This window comes from Peromyscus leucopus, chromosome 4, assembly GCF_004664715.2.
Source record: "Peromyscus leucopus breed LL Stock chromosome 4, UCI_PerLeu_2.1, whole genome shotgun sequence".
Classification (NCBI taxonomy): Eukaryota; Metazoa; Chordata; class Mammalia; order Rodentia; family Cricetidae; genus Peromyscus; species Peromyscus leucopus.
In genome coordinates, this window is record NC_051066.1 from 120857736 (window position 1) to 120882936 (window position 25201).

General features: G+C 46.6%; 1 protein-coding gene across 2 annotated transcripts in view; it reads left to right on the plus strand.

Moving 5' to 3' along the window:
• Nucleotides 1–25201, plus strand: part of Dtd1 (D-aminoacyl-tRNA deacylase 1) — a 171726-nt gene that overhangs the window by 8638 nt on the left and 137887 nt on the right. Inside the window, exons 3-6 of one of the 2 annotated variants that reach the window (XM_028893270.2) lie at nt 2687–2922; nt 19220–19326; nt 20693–20694; nt 22585–22657. In XM_028893270.2, coding sequence (XP_028749103.1) covers nt 2687–2922; nt 19220–19326; nt 20693–20694; nt 22585–22642 — 403 coding nt within the window. In that variant the 3' untranslated portion in view covers nt 22643–22657. Of the gene's footprint in view, nt 1–2686; nt 2923–19219; nt 19327–20692; nt 20695–22584; nt 22658–25201 lie in introns of those variants that run through there. The other variant, XM_028893269.2, reaches the window with a different exon arrangement.

Here is a 25201-nt window from a genome sequence, read left to right on the forward strand (position 1 = left end):
GAAGAGAGAGAAGTCTTGGAAGTGAGTAGTGTTTGGAGACCCATATATGTTAGGAAATGGGAGAGGTGATGAAGAGAGAAGACAGTTGTAACATGAATTTTTTTTTTCATTTTTCTTAAGAAATTTTCTACTCACTCCACATGCTATCCACAGACACCCCCTCCTCCCTCCTCCCACCCCCAGCCCTCTTTCCCAAGCCACTCCGCATCCCCACATCCCCCAAATTGAGGTCTCCCATGGGGAGTCAGCAGAGCCCAGCTCACTGAGCCTAGGCAGGTCTGAGCCCCTTCCCACTGCACCAAGGCTGTACAAGGTGTCACACAACAGGCATCGGATTCCAGAAGCCTGCCCATAGGCCAGGGACAGATCCTGATCCCCCTGCCTGGGTGGCCCCCAAAGAGTTCAAGCCAAACAACCGTCTTCCATATCCAGAGGGCCTAGTCCAGTCCTATGGGGACTCCACAGCCACCAGTCCACAGTTCATGGGCTTCCACTAGTGTAACATAAATCTTAAAAGGTCTTATAATAAAAAACCCACAGCTAGATATTGGGGTAAAAGCTGAAAGATCAGAGAAGCAGAACAGCCAGCCACTAGCTTACCTCTATGAAATCCTCAGCCTCAAGAGTGATTTACTGTTTCCCCACACCTTATATACCTTTCTGTGTCCTGCCATATTACTTCCTGGGATTGAAGGCATAGGTCACCACTGCCTGGTTCTGGTTCTCTAATGTAGCCCAGTGTGGCCTTCAATTCACAAAGATCCAGATGGATCTCTGCCTCCTGAGTGATAGGGTGAAAGGTTTGTGCCACTACTGCCTGACCTCTATGTCTAATTTAGTGGCTGATTCTGTCCTTTGATCCCCAGGCAAATTTTATTGGGGGTACACAATATATCACCACAGATAGTAGTGGTTGACCTGAAGGTCAATCTTTTTTATTTGAATATAAGAAGTTTGGGTATGGCCAGAGCATACACTCAAGGTGCTCATCCTTGGACAGTATGCTCTAATTTTTTGATAAGTATGCAACAGACATAAAGGAAGTTCCCAGTTAGTGACCCAGGACCCTGATGGTATATCATCCCTTCTTTTCTGTAACCTGAAGAGAGGAGAGAGTTAAGTCCAGAAGATGTTGGGCCGGAGCCTGGAGGAGGGCCTGTTGAAACTTATGAAGTGGCTTAGTAATGGGTACAAGAAGGGGCTCATGTGAAGGGTCGAGGGCCACCTTATGTAGTGGGCAGTCTAGAAGAGAGAAAGGAGGAATCCAAGAGTGTAAGAAGCTGGCCATTCCTAGGAAGGATAGAATTTCATTCTTGGTGGTAGGGACTGTGAGTGACTGAATTGTTTTCTATCTAGGGTAATGGTCTTGTGAGTTGGAGTAATAGCTAATCCCAGATAAGTAACATGAGGGATGGACAGTAGGACCTTAGAGAGTGAGACCTTACATTCCTGGCTGGACAGAAAGTTTAATAAGGTAGAGGTGTTGGCCTGGCTAATTTGTGAGGGTGGACTACAAAGGAGAAGATCAGCTGTGTATTATGTGAGCTTGGATTTAGGAAGAGACAGAGAGGACAAGTCAGAGGCCAGAGCCTGGCCAAATAGATGTAGGATTTTCCAGAACTCCGGGTAGGACAGTCCAGGATAGTTGTTGTTGGGATGGACTCTGATTTGGTGAGAGTAAGCTATTGAAGTCACCCACTGGTACCTTGGTATTATTTTATCTGTCTTTGTTGGGTTTTTTTTGTTCCCCTTATCTTTAAGCAGGAATTCTATTCTTTCCTTGGGCTATTGTGTTGCTGAGACTTTCCACAGAGTTTTGTTTTCTCCAGAATTTCAGATTGGCTTTTCTTCAGTATTTCTACCTCTTTGCTGAATTCCTCTTTCATATCTTCTATTATGTGCCTTGTTTAGCTGTATGTGTCTTTGAACATACTCATAATCATTATTTTGAGTTTGCCATCTGGAATTTCATTTTACTTACTAAATGCCATTATTGCAGAGTTAGTATTTTTTTTTTTTGAGAATTATATGTCTTGGCTTTTTATGTACCTTGCTATTGTACTGAGATTTATGCATCTGGTGTTATTTCTTTGATTTTTAAAGCAGCGATATTCTTTCAGCTGAAGTATTTGCAGTGTTCAAATGGGACATGGTTGGACATGGCAGGGTTAGTGTAATTTAGAAAACGGTTCCTTAGTCCAGGAGTTCAGGATGCCTGGTACAAACTCTGTATTGTTCCATCAGTGGAACAGTAACTCAGAACAGCCAGTTGGATATTACCACCATGCATCTGTTGTACTAGCCAGTTAACAGTAGTGGCCTTTTGACTTTAGCAACTGTTGGAGGATAAACATCCAAGGACAGTATGGAGTGTATACGGGGATTTTAGTAAGATTAGGATTGAGAGGGAAGTAGAGTGGGTGAGGATAGGGATGAATATTAGGTTGACTTTGAAATGAAAAAAAAAAAAATCCACTGATGACTGCTGTGAATTAGAGGAGCTGTCAAAAAGGAGTCACAGAACAGGCCTCTCAAGCTGGACTGTTATCACCGAGAATGCAGGTGGGGAAATGCGGCATGGCTCACCATTGTGCCGGTATCGCAGCTTCTGTGAGTGATGGAGTATGGAGCGTGCTGGTGGCCTTGTGGTTCTTCAGGTAGCTCTCACTGCTCTCTTTCCCCATAGGGTTCGAAAGATTTTAAATCTGCGTGTGTTTGAGGACGAGAGTGGGAAACACTGGTCCAAGAGCGTGATGGATAAGCAGTACGAGATACTGTGTGTCAGCCAGTTCACCCTCCAGTGTGTCCTCAAGGGGAACAAGCCTGACTTCCACCTGGCGATGCCCACGGAGCAGGCGGAGAGCTTCTACAACAGCTTCCTGGAACAGCTACGCAAGAGCTACAGGCCAGAGCTCATCAGAGGTAGGCGGGCGAGTCAGGAAGCTCAGTGGCAAGACACTGAAAAAAAGACACTAGAGCAAGCAAGGTCCTGGGCTCAATTCCCCGGCACCAAAGCAACATCCCCTCCCCAAATAAAAAGAAACAAGTGAAATTAATTATAAAGATGTTTTGAAGGTTTATTTTAAAATGATGTGTGTGTCTGTGTAGGTATGTGTATGTGAGTACAGATGTGCACGCAGGTCCCACGAAGCAGGTGTTACATATAGTTGTGAGTTGCCTGACATGGATACTGGGAACTGAACTCCAGTTCTTTTTTTTTTTTTTTTTTTCCATTTTTTAAATTTATTTATTAAATTTAATTTTACATATCAGCCATGGATTCCCTTGTTCTCCCCCCTCGCCCCATATATTCCCACTTTTTTTTTATTGTTTAAAATTTATTTTTCTATTATCATCTTGATAGAGTATGTATTCTTATCTTAATAGTGAGATGTTTCATTGAGGCTTGCTCAGTAATTGAGTAAAACCAAAATTTATTATAAGCCACAGTCGTCCTAGGGACGGACCTCCATGCTATATATATAGCCTCCATGGTTCTATGGGTTGTGGTCTGATTTGAACTCCAGTTCTTTGCAAGAGCAGCAAAAGCTCTTAAGCCCTGAGCCATCTCTCTAGCCTTGTAGACACATTTTTATTTGGTTTAATATATGTAGAACATTGTGGTATTAGGTAGGTAATCAGTAATAGGGTTTTCTGTTCTCCGACAGTAGGTTTCTCCACAGATGCAGCAAAGTCAGATCAAGCCAAATTGAAAAAGTAAAAGAACAGGTTTATTTTGAGTAAAGCAACTCCTGGGTGGGTCCTCCGGCCCCCAGAGCTGGAGGTAGGAGAAGGAGCAGTGATGACACAAGCCTGAGTTTAGTACTCTTTGGGGAAGACTTGAGGGAGGAGCTACAGTAACCGCCAAGAATGCAGGACCTGGCTGTGGAGCCTTGGCTCTGTTGGAGGTACTCTGAGAGGGCGGGGTTTGGAGAGGCAGGAGTGGGGCTTTTACAGGGGTGAGCTGGAAGCTGCAGCTGAACAATCAGTACAAAAAGTTCTGAGACTCTTCTCTCTCTCTCTCTCTCTCTCTCTCTCTCTCTCTCTCTCTCTCTCTCTCTCTCTCTCTCTCGATATATTCTGCATGTGCTTGAAGACAAGAGTGGGAAACACTGATATAATGGATAAGGTATAAAGTATAAGGTGCTGTGTGTCAGCCAGTCCACCCTTTAGTGTGTCCTCAGGGGAACACACACACACACACACACACACACACACACACACATTTTACATGTATGTGTGCATATGCACATGTGTATAAAAAGGCTTAGAGTTTCTTGCCAGCTTCCCCCGACTACCTGACTTAGCCTGACTACCTTTTGCCTCTGGGCTTTTCCTTTTCTCTTTGTTCTGTAAATCTTAAAATCTTACTCTTACTCTGTTGCTGTTTATGTAGCTGGGTGGCTGGCCCTTGATGTCCTCCTCTTCTGGCTCCTTCTCAATCTCTCTTGCCAGATTTCTCCCTTTATATATTCCCTCTGCCTGCTAGCCCCACCTCTCCTTTCTCCTGCCTTGCTATTGGCCATTTCTTTATTAGACCATCAGGTGATTTAGACAGGCACAGTAACACAGCTTCACAGAATTAAACAAATGCAACATAAACAAAAGTAACACACCTTAAAATATTCTACTACAGCAGTTTATAAAGGTAAAGGGGAAACCCCCGTGTTAGGATGAGGTGTTTAATTTTAAATGGGCATGTTAATTAGGTGAGCCAAAGGGGGCTTCTGATTGCTGGACTTTGGTAGTCAGCCTCAGGAGGAGGAGTGGCCAAATAAGGGAACAGACCTTTGTGGCTAGCTTTAGGGATGGTTTTTTAGCAAGACAGAGGGAATGGGGAGAAGGACAAGGCCTGCCAGAGCCACATGTTCGAGTAGGCTGGTGTCCCTTCAACCGGTCCTGAGCAGGCCTTGAACTCATTGAGACAGTTCATCAGCAGGAGGCCTTTGTTTTAAACTGCCAGGTTTTTGTCTCAGATGGGGAGTGTGAGGAAGAAGTTGGCCATCTCCTTCTAACTGTTGCACCCTCTCTTTATTTCTTTATTATTGTATGTATGTATGTGGGTGTGTTTCTTTTAATTCTCTTCCTTGAAAAATGTGTCTAGCCGGGCGGTGGTGGCGCACGCCTTTAATCCCAGCACTCGGGAGGCAGAGGCAGGCGGATCTCTGTGAGTTCGAGGCCAGCCTGGTCTCCAAAGCGAGTTCCAGGAAAGGCGCAAAGCTACACAGAGAAACCCTGTCTCGAAAAACCAAAAAAAAAAAAAAAAAAAAAAAAAAAAAAGTGTCTATTTGTCATGAAGAAACATAATACAGCATTTTTGTGCTTTAAATCAAATCCCAGCCTTTGCTTGGGTTCTGGTAGAGGAGAATAGTTCTGCCTCTTCTGGAAATGGCCTCGTTTAGAACTCCATTCATAAGACAGCCCGTGCATACATCTCTTGGGTCCTCTGACCTAGCTTTGCTAAGCATGCTTGTTTATTGAGTGAGCGATTAAGTCAGGTCCCCGAGGAATTACTTCTTTGCAGAGCCAGGGATTGGGAACTGTCCGTGTTGTCGTCCTTGCTGCTGATGTTCATGGAGTCATCCCATTTCCGAGAACTCGGTGATGTATGTCAGGGGCACTTTCCATGGGGGCATTGACACTGCTTATGAGATGCTTGGCTGAATGCAGAACAGCTCTCACCTAGTCCTTAGAGAGGAGTGCTTCCTCGATTATCAGATGCTTCCGGGTTTGGAGTGGTGTGGATTTTTATCCAGGACATTATATGAAGGGCCTGCAGTAGTGTGCTGTAAACAATGTCAGTTTATGATGGGTCAGAATTTAAACTCACGGGATATGATTTGTCTAATTACTTTTATGAAACATGACCTGAATTTTTAACCAAAAAGTGCAGAGTTTTAGCCAAAATCTCTGTAACTTTTGGACTTTCCGAAGGCCTCTGGTTTTGTCAACAGAGCTTCTCTGTCTTCTGGCCTCAGTTCTTCTCCAGCCGCAGTGGAAAGAGTGCAGTATGCTCTCCATGCTCTCCATGCTCTCTGCCTTTGAGTCTTTTTGAAAATCTGGCTTCCAGTTTCATGGGAAGCCTTTGAGCTGAAGAGATGTGTGAATGCAGACGAACTGCTGAATACATTTTCTTCATTTTAGCATTTTTCAGGGCCACTTCCGCAACTTTAAAATGGAAAGTAGTTTAACTAGTTTTAACATTTTTTCCCACTTCCTTCTTTCATGGTTGAGCATTTATTTTACATTTATAATTTGTTCCTTCACATTCCCAACAAGTGTCCATTGGGTTGCATTCATTTTCTTCCCACTCAGACCAGTAGTGAGTGGTTCATGTGCTAGGCAGTGAAGTCTGTCGTCTCACTTCCCATTGTTTGTGATGGTGATGTAACCTTGCTCTTTCCCTGGATCTACATAGAATAGGAGCACCCACGGGCAAGCTAGTTATATTGCCCCCACTTTACTATTGTCAATCCATAGCATGTCAAACTGCATCTCTTATTAGGGGCTTTGGAACTTCTAGGCCCTGTGCAGAGTCGGCACTTCCCATTGATTATCCACTTGTATTTTCACAACAAATGAAGAACCAGTCTGTCTCCATTTTAGGCTTGAAAGTCATCTTATAGTAAAGACAAACTCAGTTCATTCCTGTTTATGATTAAACCCGTTTCTCAAGGATTGGGCTCTGCTCTGCCTCTTAACTACACATGGTTCTGTGCTGCTTGTTCCAGGAACGACAGTCCTCTCTTTGTTTCAGAAAGTTGTGTATAACCATCTTGCAATCCTACCCTTGCTTCAAAAGGGTTGTTATGACTACCTTGTTATGCCCACCTTGTAGCCATGGCTTTGTTTCAGGAGGTCATTATGACTAACTTGTTGTGATGTTCTTCTACTGTAACCTTATTTGCCTGCCAAATCTGCCATTTGGAAACCCCCTACCCCTGAGCTATAAAAACTTTGTCTTCCTCACATCCAAGGTTGACTCCTCGAGCCCCACCTTAGGGGAAGGCAGCCTATGGTTGCGAATAAAAAAAGCTTGCTTTAATTAATTGCTTGCTTTAATTAATTTGACCACAATGATTTGAGTGGTGGTCCTTCTCTTATCTTTGGGATTAACACAACTCTATTAGGTAGGCAAGACATTACCTTCATTTTACAGATGAGGATGCTGAGGTTCATCAGATAACCCATGGGAGGGCCACTCAGTGAATGACAGAGCCTGAGATCAAGTGAGCATCCATCCCTAGAGGCTCATGTCACTGATGTGATCAGTTCACTGTGAAATGCACACCTGGCCTCCCTGGCCTTCTCTATCCTTCTGCCTGGTCTATGGGGACTTTTCTGCCCTCTGTGCTGTGCTCAGGGAATTCAGCGAAGGGTTTGAACCCCATGAAGGTTTTGTAAGAGAGACTAAGCCTGGTTTGTCTTTTAACTGAGAGGTGATGTTTACCCAGGTTTTTAAGTCTTCTTCCTACTGCAAGGTATTGTACTGTTTCCACTAAGGTAGCTGTTGTGATTTCTCTATCAGTGAGATGCTGTCCCGCAGGCCTGGCCTGGGCTGGGGACAGAGCACAGCAGGAAGGAGACTGTCCTTGTCTATAGCAGCTTACTGCCTGTGTGGAAGAGAGACACTGAGTGCGTGGAGCTAGTTCTCACCACGGCATGTGTTCTGAAAGCCTCATGCTCTGCAGAGCTGCTGCAGCTCCCAAAGCTTGTGGGGAAAATGGGAGAAGAAGAAGCAAACTGCTGAGCCAGGTGGTGGTGGTGCACACTTTTAATCCCAGCACTCGGGAGGCAGAAGCAGGTGAATCTCTGTGAGTTCGAGGCCAGCCGGGTCTACAGAGCAAGTTCCAGGACAGCCTTGGCTACACAGAGAAATGCTGTCTTGAAAAACCAAAAGACAAAAACCGCTGAGGACCTGTGATTGCGCTGGCAGCAGGAGTCGCTCCCTGTCTTTTTCATAAAATACAGTGGAAGCCTCTGTCAGAGCTGAGAGCTTTTTTCTTTCCTCTGCAGAAGGCCATTTTGTTCTTGTACTGTCCTCCTTGCCTAAGAAACTGACCTCTGCTTTCATGTGGCCTGTGTGTAAATGCACTCTTTAGTATTTATTTATTTATAGACGTGGTTTTGCTGTGTAGCTCAGGCTGGCCTTGAACTTGTGATCTTACTGTCTCGGCCTCCCTTTCCTAAGTTCTGGGGTTTTAGGTGGGTGCCACCACATCTGGCTTCTGTATTCTTTCTTTTTTTATCATTAGGTATAAGGAAATTCTCACGTCAGAAACCATTGCCATGCGAGCCTCCTATAATGACTGGTGCTCATGCCTTGAGCAGGCGTAGGTGCAAGGAGGCCTGACTATGTTCTTGGTTTTGTTCTTTTTTAAAAACTTTTTATTGATTCTTTGTGGATTTCACATTATACTTCCTGATCCCACTCATCTCCTTGCCTCTTGCATCCGCTCTCTGCCCTTGCAATGTCCCCTCCAAAAACAAAACAAAATTTAAAAGAACAACCCAAAACCAACCAAGCAAACAAAAAATTATCAGCATGGAAGTTGTAGTGTTGCCCAGTGAGTCACACATTGTACCTTTTAGTTCATACATCTTTACTTCTAAGTGTTCATTGCTATGAATCATTGGTCTGGCTCGAGGCCTCTGGCTTCTGCTGTACTATTGATAATGGGCTCTCTCTGAGGCTCCTCTTGGATATCCTGTTGTCCTGTGCCATGGAGATCCTGCAGTTTTGGATCTGTAGGTCTGGCCCCTTCATATGTTCCTGCAGTTCATAGATGAGGTGGATGTTGGGTGGGTTAACTCATAGCCCTGGTTCTGGGTCTGGGTGGTAGCTGGGTTGGTCACCCTGCCAGCTTTCTCTAGTCATCACCACCCAGGTGAGCTCTCCAGCATCGTCTCAGCTAGCTCATCCAGTGCACCAGGCAGCAAGGGACGGGGCAAGTTCTTCGGCTCTCACATCTTCTCAGGTCTGGCTCACCTGCACCCACATCACCAGGGTCAGCTCACTGTTTTGCCCAGGCAAGGTGCAGGGCCTGCTCTCCAGATTGCTCTGTAGAGCTTATGGAGTGTGTGCATGGGGGTCAGCTATCCTGATGTCATATCCTCAGGGCGGCTCACCTGCGTTCCCAACAGAGTCAGCTCTAGTGCACTGCCTAGGCGAGGTGTAGGACTCACTCTGCTGAGTGCTGCAGCCGGTGAGGGGCAGGGTCAGCTCTCATGACCTGTGGACCAGCCTTTGCTGCCTGCAGTAGGTGGCGAGGGGTGGAGGGGTGTTATCTCTCCTTAACACCGCCACCGTGTGACAGACAGTGGGGTTAGCTCTCTCACTCTCCCGCTTTCAGGGCCGGTTCACCCCTATTGTGTTCCTCAGATGAGGTGAAGGGCCCAATCTCCCAAGTGCTATAGTTGGTGAGGGGCAGGGCCAGTGAAGGGCGGGGCCAACTCTGTACAGCCCTATCCTTACTGCCTTTGGTGGTAACAGGAGCCACAGATAGACTACAACTGCAGCAGGGCCACAGACCCAGACATGGCCCTTGGCATCAGCCCAGCCCCATATAACGCCATGGCCCTGGGTAGCAGTGCTTGTCACTCAGGTCTGTATGGGCCCGGCAGTGGCACAGATCTTTGACACCAATGTGGCCAGAGGTGGTGGGCCAGATCCCGTGTGGCCTTTGATGGCCACATGGGCCACAGACATCAACATAGACTCCAGCTGTGAAAGGACCACGAACCCAGACATGGTCCTTGTCAGCAGCCTGGGCCTGGATGTCACTGTGGCACTACTGGCATCACAGGTCACCCAGATGAGCATGGCCCCAGTGGCAGCGCAGTTCCCAAATGCCAACACTTCCCCAGGTAACAGGCATCCACTTGTCCTTTGATGGTAAGAAGAGTCATGGATATCAATCAGGCCGTGGCTACAGTAGGGCCACGGACCCAGACATGGCCTTTGGCCACAGTTTGGGTCTAGATGACACCATGGCGCCAGGTGGCAGCACAGGCCACTTAGATCTTTGTGGTTCCGAGGGGCAGCTTGACCCTCAAAGACCAATATGGCCTCATAACACAGAGAGCCTGGCCGCACTCCTTGGTGGACCCCGGAGCAGGTGATAGCCTCAGTACAGCATGCACAAATGCACTCCTCTTTGCGTTGGAGCTGAGGTAGGGCTTAGGATGAGCATCAGAGCAGGAGGAATGGGGGTGTACCTCTGCTGGAACCACAGAGCATGTGGCCGAGTCTCGGAAAGTTGCAGGCATCCCACACTGGCACATGTGTGACTGGCCTGAAGGCTCCAAGAGCTTCAGAGATAGCTGTGGACAGAGATGTTGAGAAAAGCACAGTGCTGAAAACATGGTTGGAAATAGGACAACTTGGCCTCTATATTTGTTAGCAGCCAAGACATTTAAGCTGAGACCAGAGGGTAAGGGAAGATGCAAACTGTGCTCTTAGAGTGTGTGTTTGTGTGGCCCGTTGAGAGGTTTCTGGCGTGTCCCAGTGAGCTTCCGTAGGCATGCACACCTTTCTCTTCCTCCCTGCTGTCTGCTTGCCTCCTGCTAAGGTGGCCTTGTCACAGTTATCTGCTCCCTCCTTGGAGTCATGCCTGCATCACCTCATCCCCCGGACCCCCACATTGCCAGAGCTTCTCAGAAGCGGCTGATCTCAGTGTACTTGAATTCCTAATGTGGTGCTGGCTTTCTCTGGAGCAAGGATTCTGAGAACAGGTGCCCCAAGATAGGACATGGAAATGTCAGGTCTGGAAAGCGGGGCAGCTTCACTTCTGCCACATACAATTGGTCCCAGCAGTCTCCCAGCTCACTGGGGAGGGGGATAGAGAGGGAAGTGAGACCAGTGCTGCAGGAAGTAATGTCAAACTGTGTGGGCCATCTCTTCCATTTCACAGCTCACGACCCTGGTGCTTTCTCACTGTCTGGCTCTTCTGCAGATGACTGCTTAGAGGAAAAATCCTAGTGCACCAATTTGGCAAACTTACCCCTCTGTTTTAGAATCAGCTGCAGTTATGAAGTAACAATGAAATAATTTTATTGTTGGGGGTCACCACAACAGGAGAAACTGTATTAAAGGGTTGTAGCATTAGGAAGGTTGAGAACCACTGCTTCAGATTGAGTGGCCCCTGGAATGAAGTCAGTGGTAGCTTCTGCTGCCACCAGGGGTTTCTAGCTTGGGATGAATGTTGGAAGCACATTTGGCAGGGGGCATGGAACACTCTAAATTGAGTGCTAAGCAGACGTTGTTTTATAATTATGGAGAAATAAATGTTATACCAGCCTGAAGTGGTTGAAAAGGAAGGGCCTACCCTTCTAAGCTTCCAGTTCCAGTGCTGAGTCATGTGCGGCAGGGCCTAAGAAGACCTCACAAGCCAACCAGAAGTTACTATAGTGTAGAGCTCCCTGTGCACTTGCTGTGGGGCTTCTCTGTCATGGACAAAGAGCTAGAGCAATGCGGACAGGCACTAAAGGAAGGTGGTAGCTAATGATTGGCCAGCTCTGTGCCCTGCATGCAACATCCATTATGTCTAGGCCTCCTGCAGCTTCATAATGCAAGGAGAAGGTGCTGGGAGCCAGGAGACCACATCTTGTTCTTGCTTTGTGGTTAGGAGTTAATGCCTATGGATTTGTCTAATTTCCTACTCTTCTCACTACTTAAATCATTTTAGCAGCATGAGTGAACTTTCAGCAGATGCTGGCTTTGGCAAGGACTGGGAGGCAAAGTCATTATTCTGAATATAAATTTAGGAAATTATAGCGTGGGTCTGGTCTTTACTGTTCATAAGTGGCAAGGGTGGCTGACTGTGGGATGGGCACATGCTCCTGGGTGGAAGTTTGGTACCACTGTGTGACTGCCTTTTTTTTTTTTTTTTTTCTAAATTGGTTTGTGTTTTCTGTCACTCAACTCTTTCCCTTCCCTCCTCAGTAATTGCTTTCTTATTTATTCCTGCATGTCTCTGTTTTCAGACTTAGCTCACATCATCTCGTGACTATACTTCAGCCTTCTTCCCAAAGGGGGAACTGCTTCCGCTTTTGTCCTTAATGCCTATCTTTCGATGATTTCCTTAACTGATTTTTGCATAGTGAAGAACAACTTAATCTTACCAGTTCCTTTTCTTACCTACAGTAGGTGTCTGTAGTGGCCTTCAATCCAGTTCTGGTGGCACGATGGAGATTTTGTGCCCCTGTTGTCATGGTCTGATCTGGTGTGAGGGGATGAGGACAGGCTCACGTGGGTGATTGCTATCTCATGCATTCTTTTTCCTTCAGAAGTTTGGAACTTGAATGTCCCCCAGAGGCCCATTTATTAATGATATTAAAGATGTGTTTTCTAGCTGTGGCTCTCATGGGAGGTAGTGGAAACTTTAGGAGGTGGGGCCCAGTGGAAGGAAGTGAGGTCACTGAGGGGCATGCCTTTGAAGGGGTTACTGGAACATAAGCGCCCCCACTTAAAGAATGTTTTATTTTACTTCATTTGTGTGTGTGTATGTGTGTGTGTGTGAGTATGTGTGTATGATATATATGTGTGAGTGCCCTTGGAGTCCAGGAGAGGTGTTTGAGTGCCTGAAGCTGGGGTTACAGGTGATTACGAGCTGCTGGATGTAGGTGCTGGAAACCAAACTCAGGTCCTCTGGAAAAACAGGAAGTTCTACCATCTCTGCACCCCTCACCCCCTTTCTTCTTGTTTCCTTGAGATTAGCAGCTTTGTTCTGTTCTGTGCTCCCTGTCGTGATGCCTTGTCTTGCCACAGGCTCCTAGTGCTAGGAATTGGAGACCATGGCTGGAAACCTTAGAGACCATGACTAAAGCAGTCTCTCCTTGTGAGGTGAAAGTCTCAGGTGTTTTGTTATAGTAGCAGATACCCGACAAACATCACACCTCTCTCAGCTTCTCTTCCTTCCTGCTCTCCTTTTCCTCCATCTTTTATTTGTTTATTTTTTAATATCATATCCTTAGCTCCCTCTGCACTTCTGGTCATGAATTGAAGGCACAGCTCTTTCTTCACAGTCTATAATGGCAGTTCAGTTTAAAGAAATAAGGACAGTATTTTATTTCTTTTAACTTTCCTTTTTTATTTATTCTTTGTGTCTTTCACATCATGCATTCTGATCCCATCCATCTCTTATTTCCTCGAATCCGCTCTCTGCCTCTGCACCCTCTCCACCAAAATAAAACAAAATAAAATTTAAGATTAAAAAAGGGGGGAAAAAGGAAGAAAGGGAAAGTCTTGTCATGAGAGCTGCAGTGTGACACAGTGAGTCATGCAGTTAACCCTGTAAGGGACAGTCAGTACTTTAAAAGACGAAAGAGGCATAGGTTGGAAGAAACTGCTCATCACTGTAGAGTCCAGAGTACTCCGCAGACTTGGGATGAGAAGAAAAGACTCACTCACTCAGCAGGAGTCATAAGAAGCATTCAAAACCTTATTGATCCAGGGTCTGGAAATACAGAACTATTGATGAATTTGTTGATTTTTTTATGTTCTTCATACCCACGCTTTACTGAAGAAGTGAATGTACATGTGCCTTTTTATCATTCTTTCCTTTGCTGTGTCCTGAGGGATCCATCCAGTTGGTTTGTGGGTTCTTCTTGTTGTTTAGCCCTTCACCATCCTCTGAGTTAAACACCAATCATTTATTTCTGCTTCTATGTCCTTGAGCACACACACAACCCATGAGTCCGTCTAGGGTTGTTTGTCTGTATGTATGTTTAAGGCCCCACTACTGTTCTTAAGAGACAAAAACTACCCTGGGCATGACACAGGACCCCACAGCAGCAGTGGCTAGCTACACAAGGCCTGCACAAGATCAAGCCAGTTCCAAGCTGAGATCCTGAGATCCCACGCCTAGTTGAAGAGCTTCTGGCAGCTGCTGGCTGCTGGGGAAGGGAGAATCACTTTTCTCTAGGAGGGTGGCCACTGGAAGGCTTCATGCGCTCCACTGCACGACCCCAGGCACATGAACAGCACTAAGAGGATTCAGTGAGCTAAAAAATAAATAAAACTAAGTAATTATAAAACAGGGTCATAAAAATTGGGAGGAAGATGTGACTGGTCTTGTCCTAGGAATTGTTATAAGAATGAGAGTAGATATGATCAAGACATGTGGCATACATGCGTACATGCATGCATGCATGACATTGTCAAAGAATACAGATGAAGAAGACCCAAATTTTTAAAAATCCAATAATCCAACAATAGAAGCACCAGTAAGTCACAGTATGCTCTGCCGTAAGCACTGCCTGGCTGACAACAAAAAGATGTGAGGACATCAGGCTAAACTGGCGTGGGAGACCGTCTAGGGCACATGAGAAGGGGACATAAAAATGGCTGACTGCATGCTACCTTTTACGCTAAAAACCAAACACTCACATTTGTTTGTGTCTGCATAGTGGGTTCAAGTGCTCTCTCCCCATAATCCTGGTGACTTGAGTCTGATCCTCAGAACCCACATGGAAGGAGAGGACTGACTCCTGAAAGTTGTCCTCTGATCTCGAGTTCACTCATGTATGTACCCCCGCCCCACACACTAAAACAATACAACCCCCAAAGTGATGCAAAAAAATACATTTGTACATACAGCACTTTCTGTGGAGGGTGTATACCCAGGATGGGATTGACAGATGTGTCAGAAGGGTGCTGATGACCTCCCTCTTTTCTTCATAGCTCTGTCAACAGAGTGTATTTTAATTTCTAGAATCTTTTCCACCTGTTTGATAATCTCACTTTTTTTGGGGGGGGCGTTTCAAGATGGGATTTCTCTGTGTAGTTTTGGAGACTGTCCTAGAGCTCACTCTGTAGACCAAGCTGGCCTCGAACTCACAGAGATCTGCCTGCCTCTGCCTCCCAAGTGCAGGGATTAAAGGTGTGCGCCACCACTGCCTGGCCCTCATTGTAGTTTTAATGTGCAAAATGTGGTTGAACATTTTTCAGATTATTTTTACTGTTTTTATTTTTTTTTTTTTTTTTTAAAGTACCTCTTAGTTGACCTGGTTCTTTTTTTATTTCATTGTTTCACTTTAATCTTCAGTCTTCTCATGTCTTCCTCACTTTTTTGTTGTGTGGTCTATTTGTTGTCGTTTAGTTCCTTATTGCGTTTAGTTTTTTCATGCTCTGAAAATGTCAGAATTTTGCATGGCTCCTATTTACCACATCTGATCCCTTAGCAAAGTGTCCAAGGCTTTCTGTTGACATGTGCATGAAACAAGATGCTACTTCTTGCTGGAGCTACTCCAATCCAAGATGTCAGAGTTTACCATCTTAACTATTGTGACAGCTTCTCCCTCCTGCTTCCAGCTGAATCTCCTTCAGGCAATAACCCCAATGGTTAGCATTTCCCTGTAGATGTTTAGATTGGGAAAGCTTTGAATGATTATGCTTACTTCTTAACAGTAATTACAAGGATAACAGTGTGTGTGTCTGTGTTCATGTGAGGGGTGGGGGATGGGGGAGAAAGCATTATGCCTTCTTGAGGACTGGTGTTCTCTTCCTGGGGGACAGGAACAGATGGAGGGTGGTTCTGAGCAGAGATGCCCTCTGGCCATGGGGCCTCCCTGTTTGGCAGATGGTCACAGCTCCAGTCCTCTTGGTCTACCTTTGAGCCTCTGAGGCTATTCTGCTGTGCGTCCTTTGTCCCTAAAGTTCTAACCTGGGTCTTGCTGTGAAGCCGCTCTGAGGCCACATGCTCCCCAGGGGAAAGACTTATCTCTAGGTGGTTTCCTGTGCTGCAGCCAGCCATCTTGACCCACTTTGCCCAGCCCGGCAGAGGTTCTGCTGGGAGGCTAAAGGACCGTCTGACCAGAGCACACATCTGAATAAGATCTAGGAGGCAGCCGTCTTCGGTGTCAGCAGTGTGGCCATGCGTCCAAGTTGAATGATACCTTTCTCGTAGACCTGGGGAGAAATTACAGACCAAGATTAAATTCTGTATCATATTCACGTTAAAAAAAAAAATAGAAGTCTGAGCTCAGAAGAGCTTCCCCGGTTTCCTACCCAGTTTCTGTTAGAGGGGTGTCCATGGCCGGTCTGATATGCGTTCATTCAGCAGCCATGTCCAACATATTTGCATACTTGTGTTACAAAGGTGTCTTCATAGGTCCTGCAGGGCCTTGAAGACTGCAGTATTCCTTTAGGAGGTGAGATGGCCTTATACTTTCTGTGAGGCTTTCTAAACAGAATGTTGTTAGGACTGCAGAAGAACACAAAGATGTCTGAGCAAAGGCCAGTGGTCAGAGACATTGCCTAGAATCTCTACTTCCCTCCTTCCTTGCGCCTCCCCCACCCCTCTATTCTTAGGAGTTGGACCCAGCCTGCTCCCAGGCAAATGCCTGTTCTAATGATCCATGTGATCCATGATGTAACTCTTTCCCAGAATCATGCTCTATGACTTTAACTCACCACTGTGACACTCTATAGGGCCAGGGGTCAGGTGTCATGCCTCCCTCAGCAGACTCATCTTCAGGAATCTCGAATTGGGTGGTCAGCAGGTTTTCCCTCTATTAGACAAGATGAGCTTTCTTGAGGTTATGAATCCATGATTCCAGCACCTAAGCTCAGTATCATAACTGCACAGCTGAGGTGAATTTTTGCCCTAGGTATTTACCAGCCAAATGGTTATTTCCTTCAGAAACAAATTTTTGGCTTTGTGGTTTGTGATTGAGGGTGGCCCCATCCTATAACTTGGCATTATTTTTATCTTGGACCACAGGCGTATCCCCTTCTCTAGTACATCTTGCCATGAAATCCTGGGCTTGGGACGCCTCAATGCACAGAGGTAGCACAGCCAAGCAGAACACTTTCAGAAGGGGAGCTTGGACCTGGAAGAATCTGCAAGGGTCTAGGGTTTGCCCCTCTTGATCTCTCCATGGCCTCCATTATAGGATGGAGTTCTATACTCAGGCTGACTCTGAGAAGCTCGGCTACCCATGCTGCCCCCATGTGCTGACAGGCCTGAGGAGGGGGTCTCTCCTGGCGACTGGTTTCTGCTGAAGGTTCCTAGAGCCCTCGCCACTGCCTTAGGTTGCCTGTGTTGTAATCATCGTCCCAGTGTGGTGCACGGCTGTTGCCATGTCCTCTGAGGAGGCAGGGATGCTGAGAAGCACTGCTGTCTCCATGGAAGCAGGCTCTGCACATGAGGATAGAGCTGCTCCAGATGTCAGCAGCCTGCCAGTGCCATTCCCATGAGCTCTGCCCACACAGTCCCGGGGATGCAGATCAAGCCCTGCAGCTTAACTCTCCATGGCCTGATTTTTGAATGCGTTCTTTTCCCCCATCCCATTCTGCTTGATGTCTTCATGTCCCAAGCCTAGTGTTGGGGTTTCCAGTGGTGACTCCTCCTTCCCTGATTGGGCTCTGAACAGATCCAAAGTGGAACAGAAAAGAAGTCTGGCTGGTGAGAGCACTTCCTGGGTGGCAGGGAACTTTCTATAGGAGATGGGCTTGGTTCAGGCTAGTCCAAAGCTCTTGTCTAGTATCATGTTCCCTAAGAGTCTTAAGAGTGGGCCAATTTCCAGTGGGTCATGGTCATGCTCTGGACAGTAGAGCGTTCATTTAACCATGCCAAGGAAGCAGCAGCACATGCCTCTTGTTCACTCCATTTTTCTTCAGTGACATTCGTTGTTGTTTTCCTGGTAGATTGACTGGGCTGTTCTCCAGACTGACCGAATACTGTCATGGCCAGTGAAAGGCATGTTAGTACTAGTGACCAAGGCTTCCTGTACTCTCATTGCATTCACGATGACTGTCCTGCTGGGTCACAGATGGGCGGTGTGGGCCTTCTTGGTATGTGGTGAGAGTCAGAGGGGCGTGGGTGCTAACCAGCCTCACAGGTAAATAGTGAATCCTGATGTCAAGTGCTCAACTTCCAGCCTGCTTGGGAGGGGCCTTGACCAGCTGCTGTTGGAGGCCAGTTTGTTGATGCTGGGCCCCAGCTGCGTGTTTTTGTGCTTGAAACATGTGGCATAAACATGTTGGACACGTGCTTGTCCTGTAGCTCTGGGCGGAACCCTGAGACTTATATTTAAGAACAACTCGATTATATCACCACATGAAACCAGATGTAATTTTGTTAGATATGTTCTTGTCATATTTTTAAAAGTGTATTTATTTTCCCTGGCCAGTGTAATTTTTCTTGGGGACTTCACCCTTTGATCTGGACTGGAAAAAATGTTACCATTTTAAGACCTCTTAAAACCTGTCTTAGGATTTAGTGTGTGTACAAATGGAAATTCAGATAATAGTTCTGTTCCCAACTGAAGAAAAACAGGAAAAGAAAAATAATTTCTCACCACTTGGAATGAGAACCATGGTGAAGCATGTGCCGTATATCCTGGCAACAGAAATTCAAGGTTGTAAGTCATTTCCTTCCTCCTGAGTCTGCCTGCAGCTTCCTGGAGGAGTGTAGATGGTGAAATTTGCTACTAATTGTAGCCATAATTTTAGCATGCAATTAAACACATGATTTCCTTCCCAGCTGATGTCTTTTTAGCTAGTGCGACATAGATAAAACAAAGGCTCTGTTGATTTGAATGGCCACTTTAATCATAGGAGGTCACAGAAAGTCACTACTATTTGGGCACATTTGGCTCCCCATCAGGAACCAGACTATCTTGCCTATAAAGATGGCGGACTGCTTGGGTGCTTTGACTACTGTCTCCAGTGTGACTGTCTGCACTGAAGAACACAAGTGTTGGTGTGTCTGTTTTTCCTCGCGAGATTAAGGAGGAAGCAGACTGGGTGGGAAGAACCAGAAGGAACACTGTGATGTGGTGGTGGAAGCCATGGCTCCTGCAGAAAGGAGTCACAAGGCTGCCTCGAGCCCAGTGGGCCAGAGAGTGGGATGGCTGAGAAGAGCCTTGACCAGATAGGGGGCTAAAATGGCCTCCCTCAGTGGCTGTGCCAGTTTGCCTTCCTGTCAGGCACACGGCATTCTGTTCATGCCGTGTGTCTTTCTTGTGTTACCAGGTCTTTCTCGCCAGTTCTCTAGGGCAGGCTGTAACATCTGTGCTGTTTACCTGCCTCTCCCTCCCACACCCTCCACGGGCTGGCCATGGGCTGGCCGTTTTGTCTTGTGTTGACTGGCAGGTCCCACTGCCCAGGGTTTTTTTTGTTTTGTTTTGTTTTTTTACATTGTTGTACATGTGGTCTTTGGACGGATAAACGTGGGGTCTCCAACTCTTGAATTTGTTTGAATTGTTCTTTCAGATGGCAAGTTTGGTGCCTACATGCAGGTGCACATTCAGAACGATGGGCCAGTGACTATAGAACTGGAGTCCCCTGCTCCTGGAGCTGCTAACTCTGACCCAAAGCAGGTAAGCCTGAAGTCTGGAGACGGCATCCGTCTCATGGATGTAGGTAATGTGCCTTGGCTTAGACTTGGTCTCTGCAGTAATCCCCATCTTGAAGTGGAGGAAATACCTCATGGATGCAGCCTTAAACTTATTTTAATTTCACTCTTCTCAAGAATGTGTGTTTACACTGTCACTCCTGAGCATGTGGCAGGCTTGACCATGAAGAGAAAGTGTTTTTGGAAGGGTCTGGTTCTTCCTTTTAGGCTGCCCTTGGACTGGGTACGGGCCCCGATTGCCACTAGGTGGCAGCAGAGGAGCAGCCCTGGCTGTACCCAGCGTGGTTACCTGGATTGGGTTTTGTCCAAGGTGTGGGTAGATGAGCCACTCAAGATTCTTTATAAATCTTAATTTTTCTAAAGCAACATCTGACCTGGATTTACTGCCAACTCTAAGTGTACAGGAAAAAAATGTAATTAAAATAGAGAAAGGAGATGCCTGATAGTCCTCGCAAACTTATGTTGTCCCATTGTGCTTAGCATTTACAAAAGCTTTAATTAACATATCCACTTGATAGGGACATGAGTCATGACAGGCGGTGGGCTGAGGTGTGTTCCTGCCCTTCCTGCCTAGCATCCTTCCCTTGCTAGGCTGCTGTAAGGTGGAATGATGAATTCATGTGGGGGAGCCATGATGGAGACTTGGGGCTGAGTGACTGGTATGGAGCAGTGGTTGTCTTCTGTCACTGACACTTTGTATTGGCTGAGAAGTAGGATCATGTGTGCGATAGCCTCAAGCTTCAAACCTGGAACTGTGGGTGTTGCCATTACTGATATCGTTTTATTGGTTTATTTATTTTTATGTATGAATGCTCTGTCTGAATGTACGTCTGTATGCCAGAAGAGACATTAGACCCCACTATAAATGGCCACCGTATGGTTGCTGGGAATTGAACTCACAACCTCTGGAAGAGCAGCCTGTGCTCTTAACTGCTGAGCCATCTCTCTAACCCCTACTAAGAACATTTTGAAAATCACAAACAAGAAGAATCCACATGAAAATGTAAGCTTTGGGATCATTTGAGACTTACAGGAAAGCCTAGCAGAGCCCTGGTGCAGCCTTTACCTGGCCTCCCTAGTGTTGATGTCTCAGAGTGATCAACATGCTGAAGTTAACACTGATGCAATGCTAGTAACCACATATAAGCCTTAGTTGAACTCAGTAGCCCACCTTCCCTCCCTCCCTCCCTCCCTCCCTCCCTCCCTCCCTTCTTTCCTTTTTTTGATATAAGGTGTCACTTTGTAGTCCAGGCTGGTCTTGAACTCATGGCAGTTCTCTCTCCCGAAGACTTCCAAATGCCAGGATTGTCGACAGGAGCCACTGTGCCCAGCTGTTGCTGCCGCCGCCTCCCCTTCCTTGTCTTCTGGGCTAGATCGTATAGGCAGGCCCCACTGCATGCAGTTTGCTGGGTTTTCTCTAGCTGTGCAATAGTCCAGATGGTGTTTAATTACAGCCGTCCTTTCTCCTTTGTCTTGTCTAATCTGTGACAGTTCCTTGGTCTTTCCTTGTGCTTCATGACCTTGACACTTTCCATATGTGCTGTATGGTTTTTTTTTTGTTGTTGTTTTTTGTTTTTTTTTTCAAGACAGGGTTTCTCTGTGTAGCTTTGCGCCTTTCCTGGGGCTCACTTGGTAGTCCAGGCTGGTCTCGAACTCACAGAGATCCACCTGGCTCTGCCTCCCGAGTGCTAGGATTAAAGGCGTGCGCCACCACCGCCCAGCTGTGCTGTATGTTTTATAGAGCATTTCTCTATTTTGTTTTTGTGGTTATAGCAAGGCATTGTGGTGTGGCAGGAATTGCAGCTTGTTCAAAAGTGATCCTGTTCTCTTCTTAGTGCCTGTTGAGGAGGTATGTGACACTGGTCTGTCTCACCATGGTGATGCTAACCTTGCCACCTGATTAAGGTGGTGTCTCACCATGGTGATGCTAACCTTGCCACCTGGTTAAGGTGGAGTCTACCAGATTTCTCCATCCTCTTCGAAATCCTTACCCCTCCCCTTATCTGTCTTCCTTCTGGTCATGACAGACAGCTCTCTTTCTTCTTTGCAGGGAAAAAGGTCAGCAGATAACATCAGTCTTGCTCCCCCTGCCCCCCAAGTGTAGCAGCAAAGCTCCCTTTCCTGGACCAAGGCCAGCCTCTGCTTTTGGGCCAGAGCCAAAGTGAACTGAAAATAAGGACCCCATTCAGAACATCTTAGGATGGGCTGGAGAGATGGCTCAGAGGTTAAGAGCACTGACTGCTCTTCCAGAGGACCTGAGTTCAATTCCCAGCAACCACATGGCAGCTCACAACTGCCAGTAATGCCAGTTTCAGGGGACCCGACACCCATGGCAAAACACCAATGCATATTAAAATAAATAAATAAAAATAAAATTAATATTAAATAAAAACTCAAGAACATCAATAACAACAAAAAACCAAAAACAAACAAACAAAAAAGCCTTAGGATGGTTCCCTTCGTACCATCTTCTTCCTGGGTAGTTCTCTTAGAATCAGAGATTCCTTCATTAGGGATCCTAAACTTCGTGATACTGAGAAATAAGACAGTATGTTTGAAAAAGAAAAGAATTTCAAGGTGGCAACAGAGTAGGGCTTCTTGAACATAGACCTTTTGTGGTGGTAGAGGTCACATCTTTTTTTTTTTTTTTTTTTTTTTGGTTTTTCAAGACAGGGTTTCTCTGTGTAGCTTTGCGCCTTTCCTGGGACTCACTTGGTAGCCCAGGCTGGCCTTGAACTCACAGAGATCCGCCTGGCTCTGCCTCCCGAGTGCTGGGATTAAAGGCGTGCGCCACCACCGCCCGGCTAGAGGTCACATCTTGTGCAGCCAGTATGGCTTGGGCTAGACTCCCCCTTTCCATGCTCTCAGCAGCCTGGCATAGCTCTCTGGCCATGTTTACTCATCTTCTTATTCTTACTGACTTTCTATTGGGGGATTTATTAAGGCAACTCCACATAGTTAAAAAGGAGGTTTTATTTTGGGGTAACTTACAGCCAGTAAAGGGGTTGGTTACAGGATCCGGGAGAGGTGAAGTGCAGTTTAGCGGTGTTCTCTGGAGAACTCTGCTCGGTCTACCATCCAGCATCCAGGATCACAAGGAACCAAGAGAGCCGGCACATCCAGATCTCGGGTCTAAAGGGCTCCAGTCTCAGCCCCGCCTCAGGGGCAGGTCATAGGTAGGCGCGGCAGTTACTGGAAGCCTCACTAGGGGTGGTACTTCCAGGTCAAAGCTGGAACAGCTGCCCACTGCAGCTTTCCCCTCCTCTGGTGCTGGGAATTGATCCCAGTGTCCCATGCGTGCTAGGCACTGACATTCTTGGTCCTCCATGGGCTTTCAGCTGTGCTTGGATACCTAGAGCGAGCGCCTTACACTCTGCCCTCAGAGGGCTCAAGGTCCCCACTGTCTTCTGGTGGCCCTGCTTCATGACCGCTTTCATGTCCTCTTCCTTGTCTGTCCTCCCAGCCATTCCCGCCACTGTGGTCTGCTTTGTCCAATTTCACATCTGTAGCTTTTCCTGACTCTAGAAATTCATGCAGGTTTCCATCCTCTGGCTCTCCAGCAGGTGGCAGCCATCAGGCACAGAAGGGCCAAGGTGACCATGGTGCTTTCCTCTGCCTGTGGCCTCCCTTCGATTTTCCCCTTCAGCTAGAGGGGCTTCCTCCCGCGGCAGACAGTGTTTTTTGGCTTGCTTCTGTGTGGGCAGGAAGAGCACAGCCAAATTTGTTTTACTGATAGAAAAACATGTGTTTCTGTCAAGCAAGCTTTTAATTCTAAGTGTTTTATTTCCCCATTATATTCCAAATTTCTACAATTGCATTATGGAAAAAGCATTCATTTGGCAAGTTTCTGTGTTACAGAAAAATGGTTCTTTTGGCCAGTTCTTAAGAAATATCAACTCTGTAAGCCATCTGTGCAGATGAATAAGGTGTGTTTGTGTGCAAGCTTGAGAGTGCCTGTGCGTGTGTGTACTTTTAGGTGTACGATGGTGTGCTGGGTACTGTGAGGAAGGGGCAGACATGCTGCCTGCCGCCCGATCCTTGCTCTCGGACATGGATTTAGAGTAACATAAACCAGGAAGGTCAGAGACCATGAAAGAGGTCCAGTTAGCATTGGACACCACAGGGAATGTCACAGCCACACAGCTCAGGCCTTCCTGAAGCATGGGGTAGTTAATCCTAGTTTTTTCTGTCCCCAAGGCTGGAGGGTCTCTCTGGCCTCTCTGGCCATCCTCTCTGGTGTGCACTGGTGTGCTCACCTTCCTGTGCTATACTCACATGCTCCCTCTCCAGTCCAAGAAGAGGACAAGCAGGTCGGTTTCTCAGAGGAGGAGCTTCTCCATACCCTTCAGTCCAGGGATGCCCCCAGGCACTGTCACACTGCCTTGGTGACTGCCCCGAGGACTTGTTGCCATCTGTCAATATCTTCTTGCTTCTCTGCTTATCCGCCTTCATCACCGCTCCTAAGATGTGTGCGTTGGGTCTTGTTTGCTGCCGCGCTTGCAGGAAGTGTGTCAGGGATGTGTCATTTGAGTATAGGCTGTGCTGTCTGTGAATGTCCTGAGGTCTCTCTTTTTAATTCATAGAAATATTTATTGCATTGAACACATAGTTCAGATATAAAGGTTTCTTTAAAAATTTATTGACAATTTCATAATTCATATAATGAGTTTTGGTTATTTTTACCCTGTTATCTTATCCCTTTCCCTGTCCTGATGAAACCCTTCCTCTTCCCAACAAGCTTCTCACCTGTGTGCATGTTCATGCCTGTGTGTGTGGTGTGTGTGTGTGTGTATGTGTGTGTGTGTGTTACACTGAATTTCATTATGGCTCCTTGCATAGGCATGAGTGAGGCATTATTTATTATTTACTGGAGCATGGACAACTTACCATGACCAGAAATGATACTCCTTTCTCAGAATCATTGCTCTCCCGTTTTCCCTTAATGAGGGGTGGGGACCTCACGAGCTCGTCCCCTACGAATTGTCTTGAGTTCTAAGAAGGCTACTACCATTGCTGCTATTACTGAGCTGGGCTAGCCTCTCAGGGAGCAGGAGGCCTCAGCTGAGGTTCACAATGAAGAGAGAAGGGATTCTCAGTTGTTTTCAAACTTGCACTTGAAATGAGGGTAGATTGTTGTTTTCAGAAATCCCAGGGTTTCACTAATGGGCAGTGAGTGGGTGGAGATGGAGCTGGTAGAGGTAGCCAGCAGAACTCTGCTTGTTTCTGAGACTGACCACTGGACTGTCTGTGTCATCCCTACAGTCACACCAGCAGCATGCCTGTCTGTTTTATAGGCTGCAGGATGGGTCCCATGATATGTCGTGGTGGTGAGGCTGGAAGAAGAGCATCCATTCTTCCTTTGTATGGCATTTGCAAAGGTCCAGTAATGCTTCTTTGAGTACCTCTGTTGCTTTGCTTACAACTCCCTCTGTATGCTTCTCAGCCAGTGTCTATCCCTGTACCGGGACCTTGGAGTGTGGACCTTGGAGCCTGTCAGGAGGATCTGGAGAATTTGTAGGGTAGAACAGGGAATGAACTTCTTAGAAAAGGAGTCAATTTGGCTCATTTGCTTATCCTTCTGGTTACAGGAGCAGCCTTTCATCAGCGCTATGGGATTCAGGTGATACAGACAGACTAGGACAATATGGCTTCTGTCAGACAGCCTTGTGCATATGTCCAGACAGCCTGTCCTTTTGTGGAGCTGCAGTTGAGGGACCTATCCAGTGAGAAGTTCTGTCCAGAAAGAAGAGTCACATGGGTGCCTGTTCTATCTATGTATGACCTTGAAGTACCAGCCCCCGGGGCGTGGCCTTGGGGCTACCCTTAAGACTTCAGAGGCA